Source organism: Triturus cristatus, chromosome 2_1, assembly GCF_964204655.1.
Source record: "Triturus cristatus chromosome 2_1, aTriCri1.1, whole genome shotgun sequence".
NCBI classification, from domain to species: Eukaryota; Metazoa; Chordata; class Amphibia; order Caudata; family Salamandridae; genus Triturus; species Triturus cristatus.
Window position 1 is genome coordinate 240456242 of NC_140581.1, and position 24522 is coordinate 240480763.

The 24522-nt window shown below is 46.6% G+C and overlaps 1 protein-coding gene across 2 annotated transcripts in view; it reads left to right on the forward strand.

Moving 5' to 3' along the window:
• Positions 1 to 24522, forward strand: part of LOC146864031 (activated RNA polymerase II transcriptional coactivator p15-like) — a 133083-nt gene that overhangs the window by 50278 nt on the left and 58283 nt on the right. For both annotated transcript variants that reach the window (XM_085630739.1, XM_085630748.1), the window contains exon 4: positions 11819 to 11927. In XM_085630739.1, the coding sequence (XP_085486865.1) occupies positions 11819 to 11927 (109 nt within the window). The remainder of the gene's footprint in view (positions 1 to 11818; positions 11928 to 24522) is intronic.

Consider the following 24522-nt stretch of genomic DNA (forward strand, 5'->3'; position numbering starts at 1 on the left):
TTAGGGACATCCATGTAGTAATGTTTCTCATGCATGTAGTAAAACTTATTTTGACATTCTCTATGTCTGGTCCAAGGGCAATGACCAGTTGTGTGTCGTTCGCATATGATATTTGAAAGCCAAAGGACTCAACCAGCTGAGCGAAGGGGGAGATGTAGACAGTAAATAATGTGGGGCTCAGGGCTGGGCCCTGAGGCATTCCCCTTCCAAGAGACAATCTTGAATTGGAAAGGACCAAACGTAATTTTTTTTAATCCTGTCCTTAAAGTCAGTTAGCCAATTCAATGCCTTGCCATGAATTCCCATCTCAAGCAGACGCTGAATCTGGATATTGAATGCCGCTGACAGGTCGAGAAGAACCTGCATCACAGGTGTACCTGCATCCAAGACAAGTCTGTACAAGTCAACTACTGCTAAAAGGGTCGATTCTGTAACATGAGTGGGGCGAAAGCCCGATTGAGAGGCGTCCAGCAAATGATGTGTCTCTAAATAAATGGAAAGTTGTATATTGACATGAGATTCCAACAACTTGCTACTCGGGGGGAGGAGAGAAATAGGGAGGTAGTTTTCCACGTCCATCGGATTGGCCGATAGTTTTTTAAAATAGGTGTAACAAAGGCGGCTTTCCAATACTTGGGCACCGTGGCTGACGACAAAGATAGGTTGCATAGAGATGCAACCATTGGTGCAAGAGCAGCACCAATGGCTGTGATATGGGGGGGGGGGGGGCAACGGTCTACTGGAGAGACGGATTTTGTTATAGCTAAGAGTTTCAGTACTTGAGTATATGTGATCAATTCAAATCTTTCTAAAATAGCCTGGGAGTTATTACCTGAAGAATTATAGATTTCTGCATATATTTGGCGCCAATGTGTTATTAAAATTGTGTGAGAAAGTGGCTCTGTATATACTGTTCCTTAATAGGTACAGGGTGTACAGAGTCCACAGTCCCCCAGTGTTTGACAGAGGTTAAAGTTAGGTATAACCTTACTCTCTGAAGTGGTAGCTTGGTCGAGCAGTAAGGCAGTACCAGAGGACAGTGTAAAGCATTTGTTGTACACACTCAGTCAGCAAATGGTTTCACATACTCAATAACTGAACTCTAGGCCAATGGTTTATATATAAAAAAATATATGCTTGTTTTATTTTAGAACCAACACTTGGAGTTAAAATATACTTTCTCAACAGTAGATGTTTCATATAAATACTTTTGCAATATGCAATAGATTTTAGTAAACCGTTACAAGAGGTTGCAGTAGGCAACTCTATTTTTAAACACAACAATACATTGAGCTCAATGATGAATTCAAGTTATTTGCAACAGATTACTTTTTAGATTACTTTTGGAATTCCAGGACGGGATCCTAGACTCAGGGCAAGTGGGGAAGTAGGAAGGAGTAGAGTTTTCACTGCCAGGGCCACTCGGGCGGCTGGGTGCAGAGTGCTTTTGAGGCTTCGGGCGCTCAATGGATGTCAATGGGAAATCTCCGGTTAGGAAAAAGACTGCAAGCTCGGGGACGAGGACTCTTCAGGTGCCACCACCACTTCGAGAGGTAAGTTGGGTAGTTGGAGGATAGGTAGGTACCCCGGGATTAGACACAGGGGGCCGTGGGGCGCCGCGTGCAGGGATGCCTTTAGGTGTCGGGAAATCTTACCCTCAGTTCATCGTGGTTGGGGGGGCACCTGGTTCTGAGGCTGCAGGCTTCTTCAGAAATGTCGAGGGAGGTCCTTGGGTGCCGGACTCGGGGTCACAGTCGCCGTGGGGTCGTCCTCAGGGTCTTTGTTCACTCCGGCACTGGCCAGGCTCGGCTGGTGCAGAGTGTGCTGGGTTCGCGGTTCCGGGCTGCTGCCAGGGGTTAGAGATAGGTTTTGAGTAGAGCCTCTACTCATGGGAGTCCCAGGGGCTTAGAGCCAAAAGGTAGCCAGGTCCTCCGGGGTTGGTGAGGTTGCTGGCCACGAGAGATGCCACGCTGGAGCAGGTTCGAAGGTCGACAGGCCGGTAGGGCTGGGGCAAAAGCAGTTGGTGTCTTCCTCTTCTTAGCAGCTGCAGGGCAGGTCTTTGTTCTTCTTGCTCTTCTTGTAGTTTCGAATCTGGAATCTGGGGAAGGAAGGTTCAGGGTGCCCCTAAATACTAGATTTAGGGGCGTTACAGGTAGGTGAAGGGCAGGGACCAATGGGTCCCCGTCCTGGGGTGGGTACACCCCCTATCCTGCCTCTCTCCTGTGGGAGGGGGGCAGTAGCCTAGTCCTGATAGGGTAGGGCTCCCCATCTTCAAGATGGCGAGAGCCCGGAGATGTGCTTCACATCGCCTCCCCCACCTGAGGGTTGGCACATCCCCTGTCCTTATTTGGGGTTTCCGGCCAATGCTTCCCGCCAGAGTGGGGGGTTGCAGGGGCCTGGGGAAACTCACAGAGGCGGCATGCCTTTGAAGCTCCCCCCTGCCCATCCTTGGGGAGGAGATTTAGCACCTCGCCCAGGATGTGCATTGTTGCAGGACCAGGAGAGCAGGAGCTCTCCTACCCAGGGGTCCAGCAACATGTCTGCTGGGTGGCAGCCTAGGCAGCCTCAGAGCAGACGTGGATTTGTAGGTTAGGTGCGAGTGGGCACCTCTAAGATGCCCTCTGGGGTGCTGGGTACATTAAATCCCACACTGGCATCAGTGTGGGTTTAATGTGCTGAGAAGTTTGATACCAAACTTCCCAGTCTTTAGTGTTGCCATTATGGTGCTGTGGAGCTCGTGTTTGACGAGCTCCCAACACCATGTACTCTTTAAATGGCAGCACTGCACTTACAGGGCTCAGGGATGGACCTGGGCACAGGGCTCTTGCTCCTGTGCCCACACCATTGGCATAAGGCACCCAGCTAGAGGGGTGACTGATGTATGCCATGGCAGTGTATGTGATGGGCATGGCACACAGGGATGTGTGCCATGTCGACTTTGTTTTTGTCTTGCACCCAAACACTCAGCCTGCAAAGGCAGTGTGTGTGTGTGTGTAAGGGTACAGGGCCTCTAAGAGTGGCACAAGGAGTGCTGCAGCTCTTAGAGGCCTTCCTGGGTCACAAAGCCCTGGGTACTTAGGGTACCATTTACCAGGGGCTGACATGTGGCCAAGGTTTGCCAATTTGGGTTTGGTTTGTTTTAGGGAAGGAACATAGGCCCTGGGCACCTGATTGGCAGGAGCCCAGGGCACACTCAGTCAAAGTACATTCAGCAATTCAGCAAAAAGTGGGGGCATACCAGGCAAGAAAGATAGCACTTTCTCACACATTGTGATAGTTATCTATTTTTGTTTCAGAGTGTGACACCAGCGATTTGCAGTATTGAAGAGACAGGTACAGTAACTCTAGGATGTACAAGTCACAGTCCTTCTACTTCTTCCTTTTACAGATAATGACACCTCTAATTATTACCTTTTCTTGCTGCAGGAACAAGACACCAATTACTTTCTTTAAAGCTTCTGGCTTACAATATAATTATTGAAAAGTTTTTTTGAGTGCAGCAAATTGATGTCCTGCCAGAGGGTGTGCTAGACTTAGAAAAGCTCTGGTTTAATTGGGTTCACTTCTTTTTTTGGCGAACTGAGGATTATGTTAATTAATCCACAGAGGAGGCAAGCAGAACATTGTGAACCTCCTCTAGGTTCACTTGTCTGTGTGTTATTTAATTATTTATAATTTATTTCAGAGTTTTATATATATTGCTAGCCAGACCCGACGGTATCAGAGCGCTTTACAACATATTTCGTGATGCAATCAGTTATAGTTATACAGTATTACAATAAACAGCATTGTCTTGTGTCGATTCTTGTTCAGGCTTTCTAGGGAGCGAGTCAAAACACAGGCGCTGGAGAACTCTCTTGTTGAAGTGTCTATGTTCTGCTCTGGACAGGATTCCTTTGGTGGTAGAGGTCTGTCACATTGTGAGGCATCTCTCCATTCAGATGAGAACGGTTGAGGAAGAGGTCTTTGAGCTGGCTTTTGAAGTTTGCGAAGGAGGGATTAGTCCTGATGTGGACTGGTAAGGAGTTTCAAATTTTGGGGTCATTTCCCGAGAAGGAGCAAGACAGAGTTTTTTGTTTGCGAGTTTTTGGTGGAATAAGAAGAAGAAGGGTGTTGGTGCTCCTGAGGTTCCTCGTTTGCCCTGCCCTTCTTGAGTTTGGGAGCAAGGTATGCCGGTTTACCGGTGTGAAGAGCTTTATGTGTGAGGAAAGCAGTCTTTAAGTTGGCACGCATTTCGATTGGGAGCCATTCTAGTTCTCTTAGAGAGGGAGAAATGTGGTCGTATTTCTTTACTCCAGTGATCATCCTCGCAGCTGCATTTATAGTTGCTCGGAGGGGAGCTAAGTGAGATTTTGCAGTGCCCGTGAGTGTTGTGTTCCCGTTCTCCAATCTGGACAGAACCAAGGATTGTGTGGCCAGTTTAAGGTCGTTGTGGGGAATGAAGGGTTTTATTTTGTTTGAGTAGTTTTAGGTTCAGGAATGCGCTCTTCGTTGAGTTCTTGATATGTTTGTCCATGTTTAGGCTTGGGTCCAGAGTGATTCCTAGGGATTTTGCCGAGTCTGCCAGGGTAAGATTGCAATTAGGAGCCATTCTGTGACTAGGGGGGTCTGCTCCTTGTTGGATATGAAAAGGATTTCTGTTTTGTCTTGGTTGAGCTTTAGGTAGTTGTGGGATAGCCAGTGTTGGACTTCTCGTAGAGTGTTGTTTAATTTTTGAATGTCTCCAATTGAGGATGATTCTAGTTAGATCTGGGTATCATCTGCACAGAGGTGGAAGGGGATGTTGGCTTTTTTGAGTATGGAGGTGAGGGGCTCCATGTAGATGTTAAATATTGATGTGGCTAGAACTGATCCTTGTGGGACTCCTCTGGTTATGGGGCGGTCAGACGTGAAGTTGTTAATTTTTATTATTTGGGAGCGGCTCTGAAGGAGGTAAACCATTGTAAGACCACCTCATCTGCACCAATTCTCTCTCTGAGTACATTTATGAGCAGAGTGTGGTCAACCGTATCAAAGGCTGCCGATAGTTCAAGGAGTATGAGTAGGCAGCCACGGTCTACATCAAGTGATTTGTAGACATCATCTATGACATTCAGGATCACTGTCTCTGTGCTGCAACCTTTTCTGAAGCCTGATTGGTGAGTATCTAGAAGGTTTTAGCTGTCAATGTGTTGGTTAAGTTGGAGGAGAACTCCTCTTTCCAGGATTTTGGATAGGGGAGGGAGATTGGAGACCGGCCTTAAGTTGTTGGGGTTGTTTGGGTCCGAGCCCGTTTTTTAAAAAATAATGGCATGACATGACTTGGGTGATTTTTAGACAGTCTGGCATGATTCCAGTACTTGGGGAGCTATTTATAATCTTGGCCCAGAGAGGGGCTAGGCTGAGGTTGAGCTTTTTAACCAGTTGAGCGGGAATAGGGTCAGCTATGTGTGAGGAAGGTTTAGACCTGATAATCATTTCCGTGATGTCTGTTTCATAGATGGGGTTGGAAGTCTTCCATCATCTCAAGTTTTGGCATGGAAGTATATCTTGTTAGGAAGACTCATGACAATTTTGATTCAAAACGCATGGTGTCTCTCATTGATTTTGGTAATACAGGTGCTGTGAGGGGTAGAGCAAGTACATTGGTGCTCACTGGAGTTTCATCAATTAATGGTATGGACTTCGAAACTTAGCCTTCGATACAGTCACTCATTCTCTCCTCCTAGACTGTCTCGCTAGAATCGGAGTGAAGAATCATGCTCTCAGTTGGATATCCTCCTTTCTAGATAATAGAGAACAGGAGGTTTGGCTGCCCCCGTTTGCCTCTGGCAAGAGGCCTATCTCTGTCGGGGTTACGCAGCGCTCGGCCCTTAGCCCTACGTTGTGTACCTTAACCACTTGCTTTAGTTGTTGAGTCATTTGGTCCTAGGATTGTGTCATATCCAGATCACACACAGATTCTCTTCTCCTTTTTGGAGGGAAAGGTTCTGGGTCTTGACTATTGAATCTTACCGTACAATATTGTTTGCCTAGCTACATCAGAATCAGCTGGTGTGCAGTACTGACAAGACCGAGATTCCCTTTTTTGGCACCTCTGCGCCCTCCGATTGGTCTGCTGTTGGCAAGATGATTTAATTTCTCCTGTGTCCCATACAAACACAGCCGGGACTCTGGGAGTTAAGTTTGACAGGTGCCTATCTTTCCAACGCTAGATTAGGTGCAGTGACTGGTATGTGTTTTGGCATATTAAGGGCCTTGAAAAAAAAATTCTGTTTCTTCTCTCCTTTACTGCCAGGAAAACAGTTATCCAGGCTCTCATAACGTCTCGCCTCGATTACGCTAATGCCCTTTATCTCGGCCTGCTAGAATATGCCATCCATAGATTACAAATGGTGCAAAACGCAGCAGTGCACCTCTTACTGAATTTACCTAAGAAAGCAAGGATCTTGAGTCATCTTTCCTCTCTGCACTGGCTCCTAGTGAGGAAGAGAATTCTGTTTAAAGCCTTGGTAATGATGTTTTGGGCTCTGCACAATATTGGTCCGGGATATCTGGCTTCCGGTATTCTTTTCTACAATCCAACGTGGAGCCTATGGTCTTCTCATCTGGCTCTAGCCAGAGTGCCGAGAGTGGATTTGAGGGCGCTCCTTTTCCATGTTAGGAACTTCTGCATGGAACTTTCCTGATACATCTCAAACGAGAAACGTCAGAACCCATTCTCAGGAAGGGATTAAAAACGCGTTTATTCACCATGTAATCTGGCTTGCTCGTGGACTAGTGCCGGGACACTCCTTGGAGCATGTGTGCGTTTTATAAAATTGTTTCATCATCATCATCGTAATAACTCAAATTTATGTAACTTATGGATTCTATCTGTCTTTTCGGGTCGATAGTGAACAAATTGCTGTTTAAGTTTTGCTTGAAATGTAACCATCGGAATACATGGGTCAGTTCTACACAAGCCGTTTAATTTGTGTCTCCTAAGACCATAAACAATAGAGAAAAAAATATGAAGGGGCAGATTTACTAATTTTTGAGGGCAGATTTACAAATATTTTGTGCAACGGAACTAGGCCTGGGCAGGGAACTTCGCGGAGGTTGCGGAGTTTTCCGCACTCTCCGGAGCTCGCAGAGTTCAGAAAACTCTGCTTCGCGATGTGCAGGGAAGTTTTTTCCCTGCTCGCGATTGCGAACAATAAGTTCGCGAGCTGCCACTCGTGTAGAATTTCTACCCGAGCGGCCGGAATACCAACACAAACTGCAGTTCGCACTGCACTTCGCCACTCGCGGAACTTCGCAGAGTTTGTAACTTCGTGGAGTTCCCCACAGCAAAACTCCGCGAACTACGCCCAGGCCTTCGGAGCAAGACAACTTGGTGTGCTGCGTCAAATGGAGAGGGCAGAAATATGCTATATCTACTAAGAATCGGTGGACTCCTGTTCTTCTTTTTTGCTGGCGCACTTGTGGCTGCACAGTGCCAATGCAGGCACATGTGCCATGATATAAGGGTGCCTGTGTTACAGCCAGGATTGTTTTTGTGCAGGAAGGGATAATCTTCTATGGTTGTTTCCTCTTTCTGCGTGAGCTGCAGAAAGCCGCACCTGCAGAAAGAGGAAAAAATGAGGAGAAATAAACAGATTTCGTCTCTTTGCGCTTTCCCTGGGAAGATGGATCATTTTGATACATTCCCAGGTTTACTGGTGTTAGTAGATCTGGGATTGTGCCAGCAACCTTGAGTCGATGTGTCGGAACACTCATTCTCTACCCTTGAAATGCCTTCTCCGGGCAGAGTAATGCAAGGTAGTGATATGCTGCCATGCATTACTCCAGATTTACTGTGCTGCACAGAGCCATGTAAGGTGGCTCTGCGTGGCATAGTAAATCTCACTTGGGGGCTTGTGTTGCCCTTGTGTCACCTTTGCCACGCAAGGGCAACACAAGCCCTTGTTAATTCTGGCCCAGAGTTTCTTTATGATAGGATTGGGACCATGCCAGACCCCGTTTTGGTGGCTGCAGGTCAAACAGGGGCTACTGGGTCATAAACATTGGGGTCGAGGTTGTTTGCCACTGATTTTCCAGGGTCCGTTCTATTATCGCTCTGCAGACTGGCCCAAGTACAACTCCTTCAGCACTTGACTCTTGGTGGCAGCGATGGCGAGCAGTCGCAGGCTTTTCAGGGAGGTAGTGTGGGAGGTGCTCAAGCTCAGCATTCATCAAACATGCATCCTTATAATAACTGATTTTCCAACCCTGTTCTTGAAAGCCCTTTTCAGTCTAAAACTCAATACTGAACATAAAGTTATGCACACAGTGCAATTTAGTGTCCTGGTGCTTAGTGAGTTAGCGCTTTCTCCGGCTACAGACACCGGTTCTCCCCCCTCATGGTCCAGATGGTTCCCATCACAGGGCGGGTACTTAGCGTGATTAAGTTGATGTGCAGAGTACCACCATACTCTAGTGTTAAGACACAGTCCTGTACAGTTCTTTCTTGGTTCCCTCCCTCAAGTCTTTCTCAGTCTGTGATGGAGGCTGGTGCTTCTTCATAGGCCGCTTGACTTCTCTGGAGCTTGCTCGCTCACCAGCTTCTGTACTAAGAACGAACCTGCAGTTTTCCTTCGCATCCTCTATGGGTGCATTGGGCGATGCCGCTTTGGTCAGAGAGTGCTTTGTAGGGAAAATCTGGATCCTCTTTATGATTAGTCCGGCAGGTGCTCATTGCAGCCCCACATGGGCTGTTTGTGTCCGGATTGGTGCTGCATAGTCGGGCAGAGTTGGACTTTTTGCACATGCCTCTTAGTTCCGCTGTTTGACCACGGCTTCAGGCATGCTGCAGTCTTGGTTTCACAGCAGCTCTGGGTCATGCTGTGACACTTGCAAGTTCAGTGGCTGGGGACACACCAGAGAGTCACTATTCAGGTGCCGCTACTCAGGACTTGCTACAATCTTCACACCTCTGTTGAAGAACGCAGTGTGACCTCAGCCACTGTGCCAGTTCAGCCATAGTGGCACAGGTCATGCCACCCCTCTAAGATGACCGCCTCCTTCCCTCCAGTAGGCAGGCTGGCTAGCTTCTAAGCACTCCAGAACGGATAATAGCTCCTGCAGCAAGGGGTAGAAGTAGGTGATGTCCCTTTAACTCTAGGAGCTCGCTGTTGGGCAGACACCATCTCTGGCTGCACAGCAGACTTCTTTGGACTCATCGGAGCTCTCCCTTCCTTGGTCATAGTGAACTTGGAACTGGTACAACAGGTGTCCCACTTTTATACAGTCAGAGTAGACAGGAGTTGTAGATACACTGTCTGCACTTTGAGAACCTCTTTGGTTTTGAGGCTGCTGTCTCCTGACACAGCTTTTGTGTAGTGATGCTACTCACAGCATGGCATATCAAGCCAATACTACTTTCAGCAGAGGCACTAAAGGTGTGAGCATCCTGCACCTGGCTTTCATAAGCCGAATTGAAAAGTGGTCGGGCAAAAGACAAAAGGCTGGCCTTACCCAAGGGGACCATTTGACCTTGAACAACAGAGACTGCAGTCCCATCTTTCACCTTGAACATCTACCAAATGGTAGAGCTGCTTAAAGAGTAATCCGCATCTGCTCCCTGCAAAAGGCCTAAAAGAATTTCTAAAGAAACCTTGTCTTTTCATTCCCAAGTTGATTATCTAGGTCTCCTACTTCCTGCTTCAGGAATTTAAGCAATACCCTTTCTTTCATGTCTGGAAAATAACCTCACCCCTGTCTTGTGCACAAGTGTAGGCTTGGGGTTCCAAAATGGATCTCATAGGCCTCCAGAAATCTGGTTCACTCACACACACCATGCAGGCTATGCAGACAAACCTGCACCATATACAGATGAGGTATTAGCGCTAGGATCTGAATTAGCTCATAGAAGCGGAACCTTTATATGAGGGGGCAGAAATCCTCCACTACACTCCACTCCACTCCAGTGCAAAGTCTGCCCCCAAATATGGATTCACAAAGCGCGATACACTGCCACCATTGCTCCATGTGCTATGCAGTAGTCCACACTTGTTGCACTCCTCCAGATTACAGAACAAGCCCAGAGCCTCACTCTTGTCAAGGGGCATGCGGGTAAGGCAAAAATCAAAAACCAGGATAACAGATTCACACAGTCAAACACTCGGGGCAGGGAAATCTTTCTGCACACAATGCAGAGCATTTCTGTCCCAAAATACTATGACTGTGTTTCATTCTGCATTCTAAACCTGCTCATCATGGCAAGGCTATTCAATACAATGCTTACATTTGGTTCCAGAAGACAAAGTTTGCCAAGGGCCCTACCATTGTTTCAGAAGATGATGCGAATCAAACTAAGCGTTTGATCTGTTTAAAGACTTCCAAATAGTGTTCCAGTGGTTATACCGACCTTACTATTAGCTGCCTATGCTGAAAAGATGTAGACACATCAAGAACTTAAAAGGGCTTTAAAAAAGCTTTTGAGACATTTTAATGCTGTCTGCTTTGAGAAAGAAACGACTTGATTATAACCACACTGAAAGACTCCTTCAAGCAAAGGCTCCTTTTTTTTCGTGACCACAATCCAATGTATTTTTGAATATTTTGTTCATCTGTTTTATGTGCATTAGTCACCTGTCTATTGGAGTTTGTTTGGCAGCATTGACAGCTTACTTGGAGTCATGGACTTTTGAAGGTGTTGAAACTGGTTAACACACGCCTCACCATACCCTGCTACCCACATGGCACCTAAGGACAGTACTCACTAGATTGATGCCACCACCTCCTGAAACATTTTGCAAATGATCCCCTAGCACTTGGCATTGGCAGTCACTTCATTCATTTCTGTGATCTCCCAAAATAGGTGAGTATAGTTCAGACTCTGACAGTGAAACCTCATAAACCAGCTCTGTCGTCAACACTAACCCAATGTTTATTCCTAGTCACTAATTCTACATGCCAGTTGAATTCTAGAAAAGCCTAGGATTCTCCCTGGTATTAAAACATCAGCAAATAGATTACACACGATGTGCGGTGAGCTCTTGTATTTTTATTATAGATCTGTTTGCATGTGGCATTGCTATAGTGTGGGGAACAGAGCTATGTAATCGGTGCACAACGTGATGCTATAATAAGTTGATAAGGGAAAAGTTACTTGTCTGCAACAGCATGATTCTATTCTAGATACTCATGAGACCATGTCACCTCTCAAGTGACAATTAGAGCTTTTGCAACAAAGTCAAATGTATTTAAGTTTGTATACAGTGTCAAGGAAAGCACAATTGAAGCTGTTTTCTACAGTTAGCAGTCTAAGTTTTAGTGGCTATCTGTTAAATCATCCTAATGCCTCTTACGGTTGATGACTTAAACCCCATAGAACTAAATGAGATGGTTTTCCTTTACTGTTTCGACCAACTAATTAATGGGTAATACACAGCTTACAAATTTAAAGCAGTCTCAGATTTCAAAGGTTTTGTTCATGGTTAATTTCTTTTCTCTTTCATTCAATAGATGTAGATATGTTCAATTGTATAGTTTCATTTTTTGCGCGATATTTAAAGTAACCTTATCTAGTGCGGCAGTTTTCGACTTAGAATGGGAGATTTAAAAGCTGTTAATTTTTTTTTCACTGATAAAAAGAACTGTACTTGGAAAATGCATTTTGTGTTTAACCGATGAAAGACACTAGATCGTCCTCTTTCAGTTAAAGACAAGTATGATGTATCGCCAATATTTTGTTCTTGGTAAATTTACTCGAGTTTGAGTGACATCTTCTATGTTTTGTTCATCTTGAGTGGTTAGATCTATATTACATGTCTTACAAATTGAGTACATTACCGAATGTCTTTGTCCTCTTTAGATTGGAAAAATGAGGTATGTCAGCGTTCGAGATTTTAAAGGGAAAGTACTAATTGATATCCGCGAGTACTGGATGGATCAAGAAGGAGAAATGAAACCTGGAAGAAAAGGTACAATTTTTTGCACTTTTAATAGTTTGGTTTGATTTTTTTTTTTTTTTTGTTTGTTTTGTTTTACTTGATACATTACAAAGTGAATTTTATTGACCAAGGGAAAGTCTGCCAGCTCAGCTGCTACCTAACCATACATAACCTTAACAAACACTATTCTTTGTATTCAAACTCCATGGTTCCAGTGGCTCCAATTCATCCTCCCATCAATAGACCAAGGCGACCAAACGCCCTTTGGTATACTGTTGACTTGAGAACCGCCAAAACAAAGTACAAGAGATTGAAACATAAAAGGTGGTACACTAAAGATGCCCTAGACAAACAACATTATTAGCAATTGCTAGGATCCTACCACACCATGATTCAAAATACACGCAGAGCACATACCATCAACAGAATTGCATGAGCAGATAATTCTGCCAAAGATCTTTTTAAGGTAGTTAAAAAGCATAGCAATCCTCATGCATGTACTGCAAATTTATTGGCCACCCAGACCCTCTGTGACAATCTAGCCTCCCATTTTGTGAGCAAGATAGATAACATCTACCGCCGCAACTTTCATAATAACACGCCTACTTCATTCGCCAACGAATGGGCTAACTTCTGCCACAGCAAAACTCAGGCCTCACTGGAGACATTTGAACCTATCACACACATCCATTTGTCAGATCTTTACCTAAAATTAAATCTGGCTCTCTGGCGGACTAAAGTCCCCCACCCCTCCCCATATTTTTACCATGCTTGCTTCCTCACTGGTACCTTCAGTCGCATCTCTGTGTAATCTATCCTGGTCTTTAGCCTCTGTCCCTCGGGAATGGAAGGCTGCATTTGTTACACCCATTCTGAAAAAAACTCCCCTTGATCCCTCTGACCCAGTCAATTACTGTCCCATATCTCTTCTCCCATTAATGGCCAAACTGCTGGATTCTCATGTAAACAAACAGCTGAGATTTTACCTGGAGACTCACTCCTTGTTGGATGCCTCACAATCAGTATTCCGCCCTCAACACAGCACAGGGACCACTCTTGTGGTAGTGACAGACTCTCTCAGTCTTGCTTTGGTCACTGGCGAACCAAAGCTATGCTGGTCCTGCTAGACCTGTCAGTGGCATTTGACACCGTATCACACCCTATTCTAATTCAACACTTGCAGGAGATAGGCATACATGGCATGCCTTACACTGGCTGACTCACTTCTTAAAAGATAGATCTTTCCAGTCCACCACAGTATGTCTGAACAAGGGAGTCCCTCAGGGCTCTGCCTTGAGCCCAATTCTCTTCAATATTTATGTCTCCCCCTTGCTTGGCTAGTCCAATCCTATGGTTTTGAGATATTCTCTTATGCTAATAAAACCCAGTTGGTCATCTCTCTCATACAGGATTATGAGGATGTTAAACAGCATTTCATATCCTGTATGAGGGACCTCGCCACCTGGATGTCCTCAAACTGTCTACAACTGAACGGAGACCAGACTGAAATACTACTTCTTGGAAAAGCTCATCTCCATTGGGATGAGTACTGTTGGCCGATGGAGCTCGGCTCGGCCCGGCCCCTGCTCCTAGAAGCATGGTGAGGAGCTTGGACATCCTCTTTGACAACAAGCTCTCAATGAAGGACCATGTGACTTCAACATGTGGTACATGTTTCGGGATAATGCGCCTCCTCAAAAGAATCTTCAAGTGGCTGTCACTGGACTCTCGCAAGACCTTCGTCCAGGCCCTGATTATTAGTCCCCTTGACTATGGTAATTTGTAAGTTGTTGCATCCAGCGCATCTCTCCATGCCAAGCTGCAGGTTGTTCAAACACTGCAGCCAGACTGATTAATAAACAGCCATTGAGCACTCGATCTGCTACTTTGCTTAGAGCCTTCCACTGGCACCCTATAAAAAGAGAGAGAACAATCTTCAAACTTCTCTCCTTGACACACAAGGCCTGGGCCGGTAAAAGACCCAAATACTTACAAGACAAATTGAGACCTTACTGCCCTGACAGGAACCTGAGATCAAAACAATCCGCTCCTTCTCTGCCCTCTACGCATCCGTAATTCGCAAAATACAGAGGACGTGCCTTTTTCCTACCTGGCTCCGTTCCACTGGAACAAACTCCCCTTGACCATTAGGGACTGCACGGACTTTGCTGGCTTCAAGAAACCGCTTAAAACCAGGATGTTTTAATTAGCAGCTCCTAACTCTAAGCTACCTCTAGCACCGAGGAGGCCCCTCGGGGACGAGACGTGCGAGATATATATATAATTCACAGAAAAAAACCATAGGTTTCAGTGGTGTTATAGTTAGCTGGACATTTCACTCGTACAAAACCATAGAAATTCTTCCGTTATAGTTAGTTCTGCTAACTATAACTCGCGCGCCCGCAATGCACTGCTGATGATGTCACATATTACATCATTCATGACATCACTGATGACATCTCAAATCACATCACTGATGACATCATCCAGTGAATGTGGTTTAGTTTGAAATTTAAGTGTCTCACTTAATACACGGATTAGTAACTAAACTATGTGAATGTATGCATCACTGTCTCTGTTGTTGTATAACATGCTGCATCAGTTGGTCACTAACTACAAGATTGTGTATATTAGTTATTGATTAGTTGGGGGAGTATTTGTATGGGGCACTGAGTTTGTGTGTGGTTGGATGGGGTGTGTGTAACTATGCATAGATGTGTGAATGGTTGATTGACTAGGTGTGTAGGTTTAAGAGTGCATGTGGAAACAGTTGTTTGGGTGACTGAGTGTATTTATTTGTGTGTTGCTGAGCGAATATATGTTTTAGTTGTACATCTTCAACAAAGTAAAAAAATAAAAGGCATTGTATGTGAGAGTTGGTATATATAAATAAGTATATATAAGAGTCAGTGATTGTGAGAGTAACTATATGAATGAGTGTATACTTGTAATGGTGATTTTTAGGTCTCGCAAAGGGCAGCGCATGCGCTGCCTCTCCGAGGCATCAAGTAATTCGTATGTTGGCTGAAACTCCGCCCACTGCCAGGTATTTCTGTTGCTGCTTGCCATTAGTTTAACGTTGGCATAGCTGTTGTCATCTGGCTTTTTAGTGGCTGTTGATGTGAGACTGACTTCCGTTTAGTCCGGAAGCAGCAGCGCCTAACTACTGTTTCGGTCCGCTTGTATGTTTAATGTGTTGCTGTGGAGAACTCTTTTATACGATTGTTGCAGCGACGCGTTCAGACCCCTCCCGCCTCCTCCACAAAGCTTGCCGAAGCGCCTTTATTTATTTCATATCAGCGGCGCTTTCAGACCCCTCCCGCCTCCTCCACACAGCATGCCGAAGCGCCTTTATTTATTTCATATCAGCGGCGCTTTTGACCCCTCCCGCAGCCTCCACACAGCATGCCGAAGCGCCTTTATTTATTTCATATCAGCGGCGTTTTCAGACCCCTCCCGCCTCCTCCACACAGCATGCCATAGCACCTTTATTTATTTCATACCAACTGTGCTTTCAGACCCCTCCCGCCTCCTCCACACAGCATGCCGAAGCGCCTTTATTTATTTCATATCAGCGGCGCTTTTGACCCCTCCCGCAGCCTCCACACAGCATGCCGAAGTGCCTTTATTTATTTCATATCAGCGGCGTTTTCAGACCCCTCCCGCCTCCTCCACACAGCATGCCAAAGCGCCTTTATGTATTTCATACCAACTGCGCTTTCAGACCCCTCCCGCCTCCCCATACAGCATGCCGAAGCGCCTTTATTTATTTCATACCAGCGGCGCTTTCAGACCCCTCCCGCCTCCCCATACAGCATGCCGAAGCGCCTTTATATATTTTCTATCAGCGGTGCTTTTCAGACCTAGGTGAAGCGCCTTTACTGTTGCAGCAGACCATTCACAAAACTTTCGGCCGCCCTCCTCTGTTGTCAGCTCCACGTCATTCTCCAGACAAACATTAAAAACATGGCAGAGCGGAGAAAGACAGAAGAAACGGAGCCAGGTAAACAGAGGCCGTTCCTTTCCTCATGCATGTTCACGGGTGGTTGTTTACTGAACACTGCACTTTAAAAACTTACAGGGGGTGTTTGCCTAAAACCTCTTGGAGGCGGAGCCACACTACGAGAGGCTTTGTGCCCAGCGTGTTGCACTTTGTACTGCTGGCGCCTCTGGTGTGGCTCCTGCCTCAGCAATAAAAGGCAACGTGTTTCCTACGTGAGTGGCCGAGTGTGTGTTTAGTTTGCTCACAATGCCAGCCTTGGGGTGTATTAACAACTCCCCTTGATTCGAAATTCCATGTAAGGGTTGCCGTTGTTCTATTCGTCACTCTTAACTTCTTTCAACCTCTGTTCTTAAATCTCCCCTTTCCATGTAATCCTACCCCTCAGGCATGCAATGCCCATTGGGCTCAACGGGCTTCAGCACTCCCCCCACACCCCTCTTCCCCCCCCCCCGCCCCGTCGTGTGTGTCAGCCCGAGCTGAGACAGCTTCCAGGGCGCACACACAGACAGTTTTTAAGCTACCAGCTGCACCCGAGTACTTCACAGGTCGTTAAAAGACTATTCACGTGTTAACGAGGCTTTGTTATTTTATCACTGGCTTTTGTCCTGTGTGTGTGACACGTCTGTGTGTGTGTGTGTGTGTTTTCTGCATATGTTTGAGCTTCTGGTGTGTGATTGCGTGCATGTTACCTTGTGTGTTTGCGCACCCGCCTGTATGTATGTATGTATGTATGTGTGTATATGTTTGAATGCATTTGCTTGTAGCTGCTGGCAGTAACCTCGCAGGCAGGCAGGCAGGCAGCAGCAGCAGCAACAGACATGATGAAGAGCAGAGCTCATCGACAAGCCTGCAAGCCGCCAAGGGGCTGGCTGCCCACGAGGCTGAGCACAAAGTAAAAAAAAAACACTGCGAGCTGCTGCAGACTCCTCAACACGAGACATCCTGCGGTCTTGTACAATGGGCGATTAAGGCAGCCCCCTCACACCTGTGAACGTGTCCCATCCAAGGTTAATCGCCATGCACTTCAGGATTTCATATCACGCTTTTGGCTCACCGCTGCCACTATCAGAGTTCTTTAAAAAAATAATATATTTTGACCCTTCGCCATCCTATATATTTTTGAGAATTCACTTTCTAAGCTACCTATTTAATACATCCCATTCCTTGTTCCCCTGTCGCCTTGTAATAGGTGCTAAATTGCAGTACAAACATTTTTTTGTTTGAAATCTCTTTAGTTATGCAGATTGTTACTTTCTTACATGTAATCAAGAAGCACCTGAGCTTCCTTGTACAGCTGGAGCAACAAAAAGTATATATTTTTAAAATTATTTCACCGTATACTGATGTATTTAGCTTTTGCCATTTCCAATATAGCGCCTTAAGTGAGTCGCTCCTTCACACTTTCTAAGCTACCTGCTACATTCCATCATTATATTATGAAACACGAGCTCCCTATTTTAGGTTGGAAGCGTTTTTCATTGCTCAGTTTTTAAGCTGCATTCTTTTCCTTCCCGTTCGGACTGGTTTGACCTACTAAGTCGGTGATTAAGTATCCTCTCATGCTGACTTGTGGATCCCGGCTGTGACACAAGTCCACCTTCACCAGCCCCCCTTGGATGACTTCAAAACGTAAGTTATTGTATATTGTTTTCAGGACATTTTTTTTTACACAGTCTGTAAATTATTTATACATGTGTCCTCCTTTGGGCTGTCTTTTTGTCAGCGTTTTGGGACATTGAGACTGCACCAGTAAAATTAAACGTGCACTAGAAATCTTTCTAAGCATCGTGGCACTTCTTTATAGCTTTTGCCTGCGCCACATATCTTCATGGTGTTTAGAAGATAAGTGTGCCAATTACGGTTTCGGAACCCGTTTCTTTTTCCCAAAATACCTCGCTCTCTAAAAAATGCATTTTCCCTTCTTTCTTTTTGAATTATCTTGCTATAGCACATACAACAAATAATTTTTCACTAAGGTGAGTTTTTCCACACCAGCAAAAGGCGGTGATATAATGTAGCATGTGTTCTACTGAAAATAGGCAGGCAGGGCCACCATTAATTACAAATACGTAAGACACCACATAAATCCAATCCACACCACAGAATTCCACATCAAGCCACAAAATTCAACAGCACACCACATAATTAAACTACAGTACATACCACTCCACAACCCAACCATATCACATAATTACACTTCGTGACACAATCCCACTCCGCATAATTCCAGTACACTCACAAGTCACAACCACATAATTACTATCCACATAATTCCACTGCACACTATGACACACAATTTTCACACAAATACACTGCATACCACACAATTCACCCTAAATTCCACAACTAACAATTCCAATTCAACACACATAATTCCACTACAATCCACATACATCCAATCCACTCCAAACCAAAACACATACATAAAAGCCATTGCCATTTACAATGCCAATAGCTCTAACTCTAGCAAATGCGAGACCTATTGCATTGCAAATGCTTGTTTAACATATTAACTATGAGTTACTATGGGCCATATGTAGGTAGGCCAGAAATACCGATTCCTAAATACCGAATTTTACCGAATCGGTATTTAGAAATCAGTATTTGCTATGTACCAAATAGTTCGGTAAAAATTACCGAATCGGTAAATGAATACCGAATCCACAATACCGACCGGAGTTTCGAATCGGTATTTACCGAATCGGTATTTACCGAATCGCAAAATCAAATACACATCATTTGAGGAATCAGCCAATCCTGTGCAAACCTAACCCCACCCAACCAGGAAGTGGCCACACCCAGGCAGGTGCACACAATCAGCAGACTCTGGAGAGGCTGGGAGTGCAGAGGAGAGGAACAGAGCCAGTGCCTGATTCAGCACAAGAAACTGACACAATGGCCAGCCAGGACACAGAGAGATATGGAGGGGAAAGGAAGAGAAAACTTAAATTCAGCCAAAAGGAACTGCAGGTACTTGTGGAGGAGGTGGTAAAGCAGCACCATAAGCTGTTCGGAAAACAGTCACTGCAAGTGGCTGAATCGGAGAAAAGGAAGATCTGTCTGGGAATCCAGGCGCAGGTGAATTCCATGGGAGTGACCCCCCGGGACATTGATGTCCTCAAGAAGCGATGGTACGACATCCGTATCATCACAAAGAGGAAGATGGCGGAACTGAAGAAAGAGGCCAGCCGGACAGGAGGAGGAAGGAACAGGGCACCTGCCCTGACAGAACTTGAGGAGCTTGTGGAGTCAACAATTGAGCCTGAAAGTGTCGTGGGGATTGGGGATGCAGACAGCTCTGCCAGAGCCGCCACAAAACAAGGTAAGACGCATGCACAGCATTGTGCCCCCCCTACCCCTATCCGAAATCCCCAATTGGGCAATGAGAATCCTACTCCGGTACAGGTGTTAGTGCATACCAGCAATGCATTATGGGAGATGTAGTCTGTGAAACCCCAAACATGACAAAAATTGCGCAGAACAACTAGGCATGTTACACACATTAGCGATAAGCAGGCATAGGACAATGAGAGAGTGTTACAGAAATTTATTATGATGATAGCAATGCAGGGCTGCAGGTACACTGAGCTGATGTTGAATTTTTGTCCACAGGCGATACTTCGCGCAGGACTGCACAGGAGAAGGGAGAGAGGGCCCCCCGGAAGGACAGCTCAGAGAAGACCACCACAAGTTCTGGCCAGACAACAGCACCACAGCCAGCCACACCACCACAGCCAGCCACGCCACCACAGCCAGCCTCGCCACCACATCCAGCATCGCCACTCCAGCTGGCCTCACCCGCATCGACACCACCTGCATTGTTCAGGTCTAGAAGGCGTGCTGTTGCAATATTACATGTCTCAGAGTCCTCATCAGAAGACTCGAGGGCTGCGGAAACATCCACTGTGCCACTGGATGGTTGCCATGCCGGTGTGCACTCCGCCTCTGAGGGAGCACACACAGGTGCCAGACGTCGCCGCAGGGCTCGGGTGTGCAGTCCACCTCCACAGGGTGAGAGCAATGGGGTGTTCTTAGGGCTGGAGGCCACCATGGTCAAGGTACAGCGCCTACAAGGAAAGGCAATCTTGTCAGGCCAGCGCCAAATGAAGGGCCTCAATCACACAATGGGCAATATGGACAGGGGCATAAGCGCAATGGCTGAGGGCATGAGGGAGATGGCTGCGGGCATGCGGGACATGTCCCAGTCCGTCATGCTGCGGTGCACGAAGATGGATGAGGACAGAGCTGCACTGCACAAGGAGAGGCAAAAGAAAGATCACCACACAAGGGCAGTGAACCGCCTGGCAACTGCCACTTCGCTGCTCTGCAGGCGCTCCGTGGCAATGCAGGAGGGGCTTGCGCACTGCAGCAATGATGTGTCAAGGGGGATGGTGAGGGTGACCAGTGCACTTGAGGTGCTGCTAACAAGCCAGTCGGCCACAACTGGTGCTGTGGATGCTGGGGACAGCGAAGACACCACCAGTAGGAGCAGCATTACCCCCCTGTCACATACACGCGGAGGAGCAACAGACGGCATGGGGCTGCCACTGGTACCACAGCCAGTGAGGAGACTCAATCCCTGGCATCCCGCACTGTAGTGCGTGGGCGCTGACACTGATGCTGCACACAATTGCAGGACACAGTTGGGTGAAGTAACCCTTGACTTCAAACTCTTGTTTTCACATGTTTGATAGGGCCATTTTTGGCATTGTGTTGTGGCGTAGTGCCGCATGATTAAAACTACGTCATGGCATACAACTACTGGCTGTGTCCCCTTACTTACTTAGAAATAGTTGCATGTGATCTCTGCCTGTCTCTCTCTCCCATCTGTTGCTGTTGCCACTCCTGCTGCGTTGGGCTCTGGCTGTGCAGACTCATCGTCATTGTCCTCAAAATCTGTTATTTCCACCTCTGTACCTGTCTTCGTGGCAAGGTTGTGCAGCATTGCACAAGTGGCAATGATCTTGCAGCAGATAAAGGGTGTGTACTGGCGTGCGCCTCCGCTTTTGTGGAGGCAGCGGAACCTGCTTTTCAATAGTCCAAACGTGCGCTCCACCACGTTGCGTGTTGATCTGTGTGCCACATTATATCGTCTTTCACTCAGGGTTGATGGGTGTAGGTAGGGAGTGAGGATGAATGACCGCACGGCATATGCACTATCGCCTAGGTGAGTAAGAGAGTAGCTTTAGTCACATGCCTCAATACACATTCATTTGCGATAAGTATTAGGGAGTGTCACAGTGATTTACCTAGCAGGTATCCTTCTCCAAATTCTCCGGCAACCAGTCGTGTGTAGATCCCACTGTTCTGGAAGATGAAGGCGTCGTGGGTGCTCCCAGGGAACTTAGCTACGATATCAGTGATTATGTTGCCTGCATCGCAGATTACCTGCACATTTATGGAGTGGGTGGACTTTCTGTTCCTGTAGATGTGCTCAGTGGCTGCTGGTGGGCAGATTGGAATGTGTGTGCCATCAATACAGCCTATGACATGCGGGAAGTGTGCCATCTGGTAAAAGTCTGTCTTTGTTTTCTGCAGTTCAGCCTGTGTGTTTGGGAAGCTAATGTAGTGTTGCATTCTCTGCATCATGGCATCCAGGAACTTCCTGAAGAAACGGGACAGGCATCTCTGGGATACCCAGCTTACCGCAGCTATCACCCCCTGGTAACTGCCAGATGCTAGTAGATGTAGGCTACAGAGCACCTGCACATGTGGTGGTATGGCATGCGCCCTTGTTGGCTGGTCCAGGAGTGGGTGCAGGTCCCTTATCAGGTCCATGATGGTTTGGGGGTGTAGCCTGTACCTTTCATGTATCTCACCCTCAGTCTGTTGGAAGAGTGTGATGCGCTGTCTGTAAATGCGTTACTCCCGTCTCCAAATCCTCAGACCTGCTGCCTGTAGACGTAGGCGCCTTGCAATCCCATACAGAGCGGCCATGGTGTTCACGCTGTTGCATTTTGGGATTGCTTATATGCACTGTGGCTGTTTACCACCTGATTTCAATCTGTGTTAATTACCGACTCCTAAATACCGAATTTCATGGAATTCGTAAATACCGAATTTACCTACATCTCGGGTATCGTTTTACCATTTCATATTTACCGAATCGGTAAATATGAATTCGGTAATTATGAATCGGTATATTGGGATTCAGTAAATATGAATCGGTATTTACCGATTCATATTTACCGAATCCTTCTTTTTGGACTCCTACATCTCAATTGCCTAAATACCGGTCGGTAACGGGATATTTACCGAATTTCGGCCATTACCGACCGGTATTTAGCTACCTACATATGGCCCTATGTGTTTGAATAAATGAGGTGTTGTGTGTATAATTGTGTAAGTGAGTAAATGTAAGTGTGATTATTTTTTTCCATGAGTGAGTAGGATGACTGCATAACCGACTAAGATGATTGCTGTGTCAATGTCTATATATGTGTATAAGTGCATTTGATAGTGTTCTATTAATTAGTGACTGCATGTATAAGTGATTCTGTTGTTGAATGGTTAGTTGTGTGTGTAGACTTAGGAATCAGTGAGTGGGTACGTAGTAACTGGTATTAGTGTGTCAGTGGTTTCAAATATGGTACTCTGTATGTTACAGTGAGTGATGAAAGGTTATACTAGTGTATGATGAGGTGTATCAGATTGTCACGTGGATTATGTCATCAGTGATGTCACTGACCATGTCATGAATGATGTAATATGTGACATCATCAGCAGTGCATTGTGGGCACGCGAGTTATAGTTAGCAGAACTAACTATAACAGAGGAATTTCTATGGTTTTGTACGAGTGAAATGTCCAGCTAACTAACACCCCAGAAACCTATGGTTTTTTCTGTGAATTTCTAAGCTTTTTTAAATGCTGATTTCTAACTATAAAGTCTCTAAAACCTATGGTTTTTTCAGTGAATTTCAAAGGTTTATTAAATACTATTTTTTGATAAGCAAATTTTCATTTTGTGAAAAAACACACTTAAATACACATACAACAGTCCAATTGAACTAGCATCAAAGTGACATATCCCGAAATCAGTGACAATCAACAGCAAGACCCCCCCGCCTCCTCCCCGGACCCCTCACACCCCCCACCCGCACCGACTCCCCTAGATTAGTCCCCCTAGCCACTTCCCCCATATTCTGCTGAACTTTTTGGGGCAACCCCGAGCCGTATACATCATTCGCTCCTGCGTCGCGCACCAGTCCACCCCCCTTCTCCATGCAGCGCATTTGGGTGGGTCGGTCTGCTTCCAGGCGGCAGCGATATCCCTTTTAGCCACTACCAGTGCAGTGGTTAGGAAAGATTTCTCATTGCGGGATCCATCCAATCCGTCCGTTATCCCCAACAAAGCCAATTTGGGATCATGGGGGACCTCCCACCCCAGGGTCTCAGTTAACTCAAGCTCAATCTCGCCCCAGTAGTTCCCCAGGCGCGGACATGTCCATACCATGTGGAAAAAGTCCGCCGGGTCTGCCCCACAACGTGCACATGAGGCATCCGGAGAGAGGCCCACACGGTAGAGGTGTACCGGGGTCAGGTAGGCAGTATGCAGGTAATAACGCTGGATGAGCCGCAACCTGGCTGATGAGGTAATCGTCCTGGGTGCCATAAGGGCGTTCCTCCAGTCAGCTTCATCCAATGGTCCCACCCAGGCCTCCCATCGCTGCCTCATTTCGTCCCAATCCACCGGGGTGTTATTGACCAGGGTCCGATAGATGCGGGAGATTCCCCCCTTCCCAAGATACCCCAACATCACCTGAGCTTCGGGTGGGCTATGGTCAGGGATCCTTGAATCTAGAGGGACATGAGACTGGATCGCGTGGCGCAGCTGGAGATATTTATAGAATTGCGAGGGGCGCATGGAGAACCGATCCTGGAGCTCCTGGAAGGAACACATGTGGCTTCCCCGCCACACGTCACCCAAACGAGAGATCCCAAGGAGATCCCACGCTCGAAACCCTCCCAACCCCGCTACCTCTCGCAACCAAGTGCCGTGCCAGAGCGGTGTAACTTGAGTCAGTTTCCCCGACCAACGGGTATGCCGTAAGGCAGCACGCCATGCCAAGAAAGGGGCCCGTACAACGTCCGGGAGTGACCGAGGAACCACCGCCTCGTAGAGCATATTTTGAATGGAGGGGAACCCCATAAGCTGCACCTCCAGCCTGTAGGCCGGGTCATCCCACCCGCCCGAGAACCAATCATGGGCCACCAGGAGCTGAGTTGCAAGATAATACAAGTAAAGGTTAGTCATGCTCAGACCTCCGTCATATGACGGGATCCGACAACGGTCCAGGGCCAGGCGGGATCTACCACCCCCCCAGAGAAACTTGGTCGCCATCTTATCCAACCCCCGGAACCAAGGGCGGGAGAAGGAGCAGGGCGGGTTTTGCAGCATGTAAAGGAACTTGGGGAGGATCATCATCTTGTAGAGTGCAATCCTCCCCAGTGGGTTCAATGGGAGCGACTGCCACCTCACCAGGTCAGATCTGGCTTTATTGACCACGGGGGCCACATTGAGGGCCCAGCAGAGCTCCGAAGAAGGGTGACCCAGATCCCCAAATATTTAAAGGAGAGTCTCCGGAGGGGAATGTCAGACTGCCAGTCAAAGCAATCTCTA